General features: G+C 45.2%; 1 protein-coding gene across 1 annotated transcript in view; it reads right to left on the reverse strand.

The window, feature by feature from the left end:
- Nucleotides 1–2,982: 2,982 nt before the first annotated feature.
- Nucleotides 2,983–10,471, reverse strand: part of RALBP1 (ralA binding protein 1) — a 42,022-nt gene continuing 34,533 nt past the window's right edge. The window contains exons 7-10 of the mRNA XM_008572715.1: nt 8,935–9,042; nt 7,048–7,169; nt 6,692–6,815; nt 2,983–4,860 (exon numbers count right to left, since the gene is read on the reverse strand). Of these exons, the coding sequence (XP_008570937.1) occupies nt 4,594–4,860; nt 6,692–6,815; nt 7,048–7,169; nt 8,935–9,042 (621 nt within the window). The 3' untranslated portion in view covers nt 2,983–4,593. The remainder of the gene's footprint in view (nt 4,861–6,691; nt 6,816–7,047; nt 7,170–8,934; nt 9,043–10,471) is intronic.

Genomic DNA, 10,471 nt, shown 5'->3' on the forward strand with positions numbered 1-10,471 from the left:
TAGGAGTTACACACAAGATGCTCCTGGAACCGACCAGAAATCATCAACCCAAGAGGCCAGTGTCCACTGAGGAACTTCTTGCCTTCACAAAACCCCTCCCCAACTTCCCGCAGGAAGCTAGCCTGACTTCTGCATGTGCACAAAGCTTCAAGGTGACCATTACAATGACCCTCCTGGGGTGGAGGTAGTAAACGCCACCACCACCTTGGACCTACTGCGTACCGAGCAGGTGCAAGGACAAAAGCCCTGAGCCTGTGACACAACCAGGAAGAACAGAATGGACCACCTCCAGAGGTGCGGAAGGACAACACCGGCCTGCACCCCCTCTCCCCTTGCCCTATGAAGGGCTCGGAACAGCTCCCCTCGGGGACTAGCTTCCCTGTAGCCACCTCCCTCGTGCACAAGTCTATCTCCTCTTTTAATATAGCACGGTCTGCTTTACTGCTGGGTGCACTGTCCACTTCTATGACTTTGAGACGCAAGAGCCTAATTCAGTAACCACTGATGCTTCCACTCCAGAGAGCTTATTCCTTCTATGTGACTGCCCTCTGTTATGAAGTATGACAGTAGATGTCATTGGAACAGTCTTCATAGGGATATGATAGAAGATTTTGTTTCTATGCCCATGTGAGAAGCAAGAACTTTTGGTGTATTTTAGCCTTTTTCAGAAGGCTGAAGACCCTGTCCCACTGAGGAGGTTCTTGCTTTCTCCAGTTGTAGCTAGAATGTTCAGCAGGCTCTTGACTTCTCAGGCACTAACCCCAAAAGGCAGGCAAGAACTGGTACTCTGGCTCCGATGAGAATCAGGCGTGCTTTCCCTCCCATCTCGATCTGTTCTGACCCTGGCAGAACCTTGGGCCCCGGGTGCCTGCACGGCCACTCCATTCCCTCTCGGTCTTGGGGTGAAGAGACAGCAGCAGCAGCAGCACCAACTGCGGGCCACGCGCTGCTTTTGAGCCCCAGTCTCCCGTCTGTGGAATGGCAGCAGGCAGCCTGGGCCACGGGTTATTTTGTGGCTGAACTTGAGGGTAGGAATGAAACCATCATCTTAAAGAATGCTTGGTTCTTTATTCTGACTTATCTCCGTACCATAAAAGTGAACGAAGTGATGAATAAGACACAGATCATGTCCTGTAGGGATAATGAATTCGAGTGTGATGCTAAAAACCTCACACCAGGCACTCTGATCCATTAATCTAAACAGCCTTTCAAAATCAGGATTATTTTCACCACTTGCCGGTGAGAAAACTGAAGTTCAGCAAGATTAAGTAGTTTATTGAAGGTTATGAAGAAATGGGATGCAAGCTAAGGTATTCCTGTCTCAAGCCACATTCCCGCCAGTCCACTGCAGCATCTCTCTAGAAGCCAGCTTTCTGGGAGACCCGTGTACAGCTAAGTCCAATATTAAGTTTCAAGAGCCAAGTGTCAAGTTAATCATCTGAACTAAGTGCTACGGGAACAAAGAGGATGCACACCTGAAATCTGCTGGGACAGAGAAGTCACAGGGAGATGACACTGAACTGGGGCTGAAAGGCTGAGCGAAAGTGAAGGATTAGACCAGAAAACAAACTAGAGCTCACTGCAAACAATTAGTTCACTTGCCCTTTCTGCTGAACTACAATACCTTATTTGAGTCATGCCAGTCTAGGGGCAGCAAAATCACAGGATTCCAGAGTGCCAGTGCTCTCCATCATTTTTGGAGGCTCGTGGGGCCAGGAATATAACAGACAGCAGCCCCGACATGTGGTATCTGAGGGTCCTTCTGCCTCATACTCTGCCCAGGTTCACTATCACACTTCCTGGGTTCTCTGAGCTCTAGCCAGTTTTCTAATAGCACATCCCAGGGACATGCCCACCTTATCTACAAGTGCAAAAGACTATGAAGTTTTCACCTTCCAACTGACTCAGGCTCTCGTCTTTGTTCCTCAAATGAGAATAATAGGCCAGGTCCCCGCACTGTGCCCAAGGCTGAGACTCCAGAGATGGAATCAGGAGAACACCATGTGGAAAGCTCCAGAAAGCAGAGTCTGCATCTGTCTGAGCTCAAAAGGCAGGCTTGTTTTAAAGATATTCTATTGTTTTCTGTACTTGGAGAAGTGCCAATTCAATAGATACTCCAGAGATGGAATCAGGAGAACACCATGTGGAAAGCTCCAGAAAGCAGAGTCTGCATCTCAGTCTGAGCTCAAAAGGCAGGCTTGTTTTAAAGATATTCTATTGTTTTCTGTACTTGGAGAAGTGCCAATTCAATATTTTAAATAGAAAGAAATGCAATCTTTAGCACAGAAATAGCTACAGTGAAAAGAAAAATATGCAAGACCCCACCTTGGAAGTTGACCCCAGTTTCCATCCCCAGCGCTAATGTAGTCACATCAGGGTGCTTGAGACCTTACATAAATCAGAACTACATAAATTTAACTTTATAGAATTCAACTACACAAAACAGAGAATCCAGCTGTTTGTCTAAGCTTTACATGAGATATTTTAATTGTAGAATTTTTAAAATATAAAAACCAATGAAAAATCCTTTTTATGCAAGACCAGTCTATCCCAGACATGCTGATAATGGTTAGCTTGTGCTGAGTCCTTGTATCATGTATGAAATGCAAATGTCTGTAAATTGCAACATCTGGGGCCACGCTGGGCCAGCTGACTTGTGTACGCTGCTATAAGGGCAAAGCTCATATTCCTACTGGAACCAAGAAATTGTTCACAGAGATGAACTGCAGGGCCAATCCCAGTCAGCCAGGTTTTGCAAACACAGGCCCACTCAGAAGCAAGTCGAGAAAGGGTGGAAGACGGCTGCTGGCATACATTCTAGGAACCTGGAGTGGTCATCAAATTTGCACAGGTGAGAAATACAAAGTGAGTTAAAACATTCTGTTCGCTCTTGGCCTTGAAGCAGCAGCTAAACCCACTCCTTACCAGCCAAAAGATGCTCAATTATTTCAAAGAAAGAATGTGTACAAAGACACTAGAAGCTTTTCTTTTTCCCAAATGGCTGTTGAATTTATTTGCTTGATCAATAATGGTCCTGGCAAAAATCAGTTAACCAATGCTGAGATATCTGTAATGAAATACTAATTTTAAAAATCCATTGACACCTTGATAGAAATTAAGAGTTTACACAAACAAAAAAGAAACCTTCAATATTGCCAGCAAATATAAAATTAATGTAATATGACTGACAGGACAGCAAGAAGGCGTTTATACATTTATATTTGACACCTGACCATATTTTCAGTCACCATAATATCATCTCTCCAGATTTAAAAAAATAGTATGCTGATTTCTATAACAAAGCTTTGTTTCGTACAAAAATCAAATAATGGCCAACAAGTCACAACAGTGCAATAGGTAGAGGATAAAAAACCGCATCGAACAGGTGCTGAGAACAGACACTAACTGGGAGGAGGAGGAGAGAGCCCTCGTGTGGGGTTTGTCTTCAGAGCCACGAGATCTGACCTGTCTAGCGGTTGCCGATTCTGACACAACATGACTGAAATCAAGTTACCTTAAGAGCCCGGCCTCCCAGAAGCCTCAGAGCATCCACCTGATCTGATGGACTGGACGCAAGAATATGGGGTGGGGTGAATCACAGCCATCATTAAAAGGAAAGTAATTTTTTTCTATTGCTCGATCTGTCAGTTGGGAGTCCATCAGCAGATTCACTGAGATGATATGGATGATTTCAAACTTCTGTTTAAGAGCATACATATATGGCTTATTCAGGCAAAGAGACGTGTACCTTCTAGCCCAAGCAAGCACCTGCAGTCGTTCTGTTCCTAATGGAAGCTCAGTCACGTGAAAGACTTCTGGTCTGAGAAACACCCTTTGTGTGGATGACCAACCCACTGGCAGTGAGTACCCGGCAGGAGCGGGCGGCCTCCGTCATGCCAGGGCCTGTGCTGCCTGGGGCTGGCGGGCAAGCTCCACAGGCAGCCCCTGTCTGTGACTAGTCGAGGACATCCTGATGACTCGGGCTTACAGACTGTGGTTGAGAACTGTACAAGGAAGGAGTTACAAGGGTGGGTAAAGGGAACACCCAGTAAGAGCCATTCTGGCCAGTCAGAAAATATGAGGCAGCTCCCCCGTGGTGTAATCTGCACCGAGAAGGTGTGGAAGGCACGAGCAGGAGTGACTAGGTACGCAGAGACCCCGGAGGGCAAGACAGCGGGCGTCCACAAGGCAGGCGCAGCACTGACCTGGTTGGCTCCCCACCTTGAATGAGAAAGAGATCCTGATACTGCTGTGATAAAAAAGCAAAGAAAGACAATTTTTGGTTTAAAAAGAAGCCACTCAAGGATTAAAATAGTTATTTTAAGTTAACAAGGAAAATTAATCTTCAAATAAGCTGACACTATCTGGAAAACTCATCTGCCCCCTACAAGCCCACAGTGTGTCCATTGCTTCGTCCTTCTGCAACCTGAGCCTGACGCAACGTCAGACGTGTGAAAGAGGAAGAGTCTCTGAGAAGAGAAGACGTCTTTACAGAATGTACAGCGCAGGAGAGCCGCGCCCCGACTCGCAGCACTACAGTAAGATGCACAGGTCCTTTCAGTCCAGAGGCTTCCATGCCGCCCACCAGGCTGCTCAGATGGGTGTCTCCTTCCTGTCTCTGCTTGGCGATGGCTTTGCTTGCTCCTTGCCTGCCTTGGGCTGCTCTTTAGCTGCTTTTGTCTCCAGGACACCGTCCCGGGGCGGCTGGCCTGCGGCCCCACGCCTCTCAGGCTCTCCGTCCTCCTGCACCCGCTGCTCCGACGTGGCTCTCTGCATCTGGAGCAGGCGGAGCTGCACACGCAGCTCAATGATGGCCTCTCGCTCCTCATGAATTGCTTGATTCAAATGATTGTTCTTTATCTTGAGGAACGACAGAAAGGGCAAGTTACCACTTAGACAAGGAGGGCAGAGCTCGATGACTCAGGAGCGGAGGGCAGCAAGCAAGGGTATCCTACAGAAGAACCTAGTTTTGTTTTAGTCAACTTAGTTGTGAAACAGAAAACACGAACGTGAACATGAACATGTAAAGGATCCACATAAACACCTAGACTCAGAACGGATCAAATTCAAGAATATAAACTACGCTCCTAATTACGGAAGAGCAAACACATCTGGAAAACATCAGTGTGCCAACAGAACCCAGTTCTTTTCGTTATTAAGTATTCTAGTGTTTAAAATAGACTTAACTTGTATTTTTGAACTGGCTTCTGAATAGCCCTTAAATAAGGAGAAAATAAAAGTAATTTTAGTAGCAATTACAGGAGGGAGTTAGGAACAGGATAAAAACCTAGATTTGTCTTAAAAGTGAGTGTTCTTTGTCTTTAATGAATGGTATTCCTTTAAACCTGAAATGTGCTACTTGGTCAAACTACAGGAAACTACTCTTAACTCTAAATTATCTGCACTCATTCAGCAAAATTTAGGTAATGCAAAAAAGCAGCTAATCCCAAACTCCTGCTGACCTCCACGTCTGTGGCAGACGGCTCCCAGGCCATCAGCACCCACTCTCCCCTCTTCCAGTGTTTCCCAGCCTCCCTTGCAGCCAGCTATGGCCATGTGACTAAGTCTTCACTGACGCGGTGTGAGCACAAGCATTGGGTTCCATTTGTGCACTTTGTCCTTGACAACCAGGCATGCCTTGGTTCCTTTCTCCCTTCCTGCTGACTAAAGGGGCCACCTTGGACCCCAAATGGAAAAAGCCTGTGTGACAGATGACAGGCCGGGACCGTCTGCCAGATGAGAGATACATCTTGTTTAAACTCCTGTATTATTCTCTGTGTTATAGAAGCTTAATCTACACCCCAAGTACTATAACCCCAGATTGTTTTCCTACTTAGGATTTTTAATATGATCTATAAAACATTAAGAAAGCAAAATACAGTGCCAATGGGAGGCCTTTCTAAAGAATGGAAGCCCCAGCAACCCAGGTCTCAACACCTGCTTAGCTTCTCCATGCAACACATCCCTCCTGTGGCGAGCATCTCAACCTAGAGCCCTGGGAGGCCACCTCTCCGCGCTGTGCCACAGGCTCTGCAGACAGGACTTCTGTGTTCTGTGTAGCCAGCGGCTGAATGACCCAAGTGAGGGAAACAAAGTTGTCCCCCTGTTCTTAGATTCCTTTCTAAAGAGAGGGTGTCTCCTCTGTCTCGACCCTTACAGAAAACATCTGGAGACAATGTTTTTATTGGGGGTGAGAAGGGAATTCTGATCAAGATCACTTAATCTGCTGCCCTCTTTTCACTGTGCGTTGTCTCCCAGTTTCCTGGCACCACGATCATGCTCACCCCTGCTGTACGGGTTCAGGGCCAAAAGAAAACTCTGTCCCTCACTTTACCCATAGGGAGATTCACAGACTTTTCCATCTTCCCCTAGGACTTCCTTGTCTGTTCATCTTCTCTAGGAACAGAGACCAGATTACCCAAAGCTGCTCAGATTGGCACAGTTAGGTGACACTAGCCTGTACAGTGGCAAGAGGAAGGACACGACAGGTCGCTTCACAGACATCACGAAGACCACACACAGGTCATCTGCTTGGCCTGCACTCAATTCTTCTCTAAGTTCCTAAATTCCTCTCTACTCAGCCTTTCGGCTGGTGTTCAAGGACAAGAAGGAATATTCTGAGGGGAAATACGTGCTATGCACAGCCTTCTGGACACTCGCATGGGTTCTGGCTGTTTCCTCCCCAACTCACTTCTAGCTCTTCGTTCTGTCTCTGTAAATCTTCCAGAATGATCTGCAGCTCCTCTTCATCCTCACTCTCGCTCTCACTGTCGGAGGAGCAATCCTCGGTCTCGCTGCGGCCGTGCTGCTGGCGACTGCGAGGGCGAGAGGCGAAGGAAACGGTACAGGAATGCTCGTCTGTCCCCACCCCCTTCTGCTGGGCTCACGCCTTCTCACCAGTCCCCTAAGACTTGATAAATGAGAAACTCACAGATGATTAACTTCAGATGCCTGACTCTCTCATAGGAACGTCTGAGAGCCAAAACCGTTCTGCTGATACTTAAACAAACACTCTTGCAAGCTCGGAAACCCTCAGCTTCCCTTTACCTCTGGATTTCGGCAATCTCAGCCCTCAGGCGTTCAATCTCCTCTTTCTCGGAGGCGATCCGCCGGCGCAGAAACTGCTCCATGACCAGGAGCTCCTCTTGTTCCGTCAGGATCTCGTTTTCCTAAAATAATGATTTTTGGTGAAGGCCTTTGAGTGTTAGTCTAGGAAATGTCACTTTGTGGGGGGTCTCCAATGTTGCCCTGAATCCTTTAGCCCTATACAGTATTGAACAAACAAGCTGTGTACTGCACAACCCAAACATACCCTGTTTCCTTAGGGTCAAGAAAAGGCTTCTTAGAAAAAAGGTGAACAAGGTAATTTGGGGGAATGGCTATATTCTCAACAATAAAATGCTGCACAGGAACACTATGCCCTCTTTTGCAAAGGCTCCCTATGAGGTTTGCACACCGGGGAAAAGCCAGAGTTCAAGCGACGAAATCTGCTCTGGTTTCCCAGAACTTTCTTAATGCCTTCCCATCTCTCAGGCAAGTGACATTCTACTTCGGGCCCTGGTGGCCTTCAACAGCATCACTAGGGAAAGAAGTGGTCAGGAGATGGGTGGCTGGTGTCAGCATCACCTCAAGGGCAGATAAGAGTGAAGGAAAGATGGCCACAGAAATCTTTTCTCCTCACCACAAGCCACCATCCTCCTCAATCCATGTCACCAGAGGTAATATTTAAATAGTAAATTAGGTCACCAGTCTCATGAAAAGAACGGAAAAAATCCCTATCTGCCCAAGAGCTAGAGAGCCCCGCCAACCTAGAGAAAAGAACCACAACAGACAGAACTTAGGAAGGAACAGAAACTTGGCTATGGAAATGAGAAGCTGGATGCAGACAGGGATCCACCACATTTCTTTCCAAATAAATAGATACTGAGAGAAGCATCTGTGGTCACAGCTCAGAGACACCATGATCATTCTAAAGTGAACTACTCAGAGCCACAATATGCACTGAGAATCTCTCGGAGATGAAATGTGCAATGTTTCCTCAGTGGTTTGAACACATACCCTTTAAAGCTCACAATCCAAGAAATATCAAGTTGAAAACCCTAAAACAAAGACATAATGTGGGACTTCATTCCTCCTCAAGGGAAAACAGTTATCTGTCCCTGCTAGGCAAAACAATGCATTTTTCAGAAGTGACAAAAAGGGACTGAAACCTGTAGGGCTTTAGGTAAATAACCCACATACATGAGTTTCTGGATGTCTTATACAGACAACTTCGTCAGAGCTTAGAACTTCATTCCTTTCTGGTTAAACTCTGGAAATTTCCAGAACAGAGTAAGGTTGACTTGAGAAATTCAGAAAGAAAGAAATGAGCTCATCTTTCAGCTCTATGCATGGAATACAGTAGATACTGAAAAGGTAACTGTTGAATCAATGAAGGAATAATAAAATAATTTGCCTCCAACGACTTTCACCTGCAGAGAAATAAAATCAAAATATCTAAAAGGTTTTATTAGCAACAACTATCAGTTAACATCTGTATCATTACATTTCAAGGATCCCAAACTTTCTGACATCAGGAACAATATGCTTTAAAATACTTATTAAGGTCTGATCTCATTAATATGGAGTAAATACCACTAATCTGTAAATTAGGGAAAAGACTTATAACTCAGACTGATGTGTGAACTAAATGGGTTTAAGTAAGTACTGAGAGCGATGACCAGTAAGGAGTAGTGACTCAGTTTCCTTCCCCACAGCCAAACGTTTTAGCAAATACAACACACAGGCAGGGTCAACCACAGCAGGCATAGTCCCTTCTAAATCATTTGACAATTCTGGTTAAAAAATTCACACCTCTATATTTGAGCTTCTCAAATTATAATTTTTAAGAGCCATTAAGAGTCTTGCAAGACAGAGAAAAAGAGTTTAGTTTACCTGGGCGAGGAGAATATTTATAACTTCTTCATTTTCACTCATTTCTTCTTTGGAAACATCCTCTTTTGAAAGACTAGCTATCTCTTGAGCAATCTTGGTTTCACACTCCTGTTAAGTAAAACAAATGAAAAAGAACCCATCAGTCTATTTCTAACACATATTCAACAAACTCACACCATCACCAATCTAGAAGTTTCCTTTTCATTTCCTAGATCTGGGGCCGGGGGAACACAGCAGTCGGATGAACCGTCTAGATGGGTGAGCATTTGGTAACTGGGCTTGTAATACAGGATGGGGGGCTTGGTCTGTGGCTGCCGTGTGAAAAATGTTCAATTGTGGTTAATATGCTCACTTTTTCTGGAACCCTTCCATACAAATTACGTTCTGTGATATTTTTCTTTGGGGGGGAGTTTGGGGGTATCAATTTTAAGGGTCCAATTTAATGAGTTTTGACAAACAGGCTGCCGTGTGAAAAATGTTCAATTGTGGTTAATATGCTCACTTTTTCTGGAACCCTTCCACACAAATTACGTTCTGTGATATTTTTCTTTGGGGGGGAGTTTGGGGGTATCAATTTTAAGGGTCCAATTTAATGAGTTTTGACAAACATATGCCATAGAACATTCCAGCATCACACAAAGTCCCGTGGGCTCCACCACCAACTGTTCGCTGCTAGACCTGCTTTCTATCCCCACAGTTCTTTTTCCTGAGTTTCATATAAACTGAATGAATCAGTAAGTAGTCTTTTTTTATCTGGCTTCCTTCACTTAACACAATGCTTTTAAAATCCATCTACTTTGTCATTTGTGTGAGGAGCTGCTGAGTGACATGCCATGATGTGAAGGTACCCCAGTTTGTTTATCCACTGACCAGCTGACATGTGGGTTCCTTCCAAACTTTAGTTATTACAACTAGAGCTGGTACGAACATTTTGCATATGCTCCGTAAGGGCACATGCTTTCTTCTCTTAGATAAATAACTAGGAATGGAATTGCTGGGTCATATGGTAAGTAACCATATGTTTAACTTTGTAAGAAACTGCCAAACTAATTTCCAAAATGGCTGCACTGTTTTGCATTACCAAAAGCAACATGTGAGAATTCAAGTCACTCCACATTCTTACCCATACTTAGTATCTGATAGTTTAGATGTGTTGTCCCCTCCAAAGCTCATGTGGAAATCTGATCTCCAATGAGGCAGTGTTGGAAACTGATTGAGTCATGGGGGCAGATCCCTCATGAATGGATTAATGCTCTCCCTGGGGGAGGGGGGATTAATGAGTTCTCGCTCCATTAGTTCCCACGAGAGCTGATCGTTTAAAGGACCCTGGCACCTCCTCTCTCTCTCTCTCTTGCTTCCTCTCACCATGTGATCTGCTTGTACCTACCAGCTGCCTGCTGCTTTCTGCCATGAGTAGAAGCAGCCTGAGGCCTGTGCAAGATGCAGCTGTCCCAGAATCGTAAGCCAAATAAACCTCTTTCCTTTATGAATTACCCAGTCTCAGGTATTTCTGTTATAGCAACACAAAACAGACTAA

This window comes from Galeopterus variegatus, unplaced genomic scaffold (genome assembly GCF_000696425.1).
Source record: "Galeopterus variegatus unplaced genomic scaffold, G_variegatus-3.0.2 Scaffold827, whole genome shotgun sequence".
Lineage (NCBI taxonomy): Eukaryota > Metazoa > Chordata > Mammalia > Dermoptera > Cynocephalidae > Galeopterus > Galeopterus variegatus.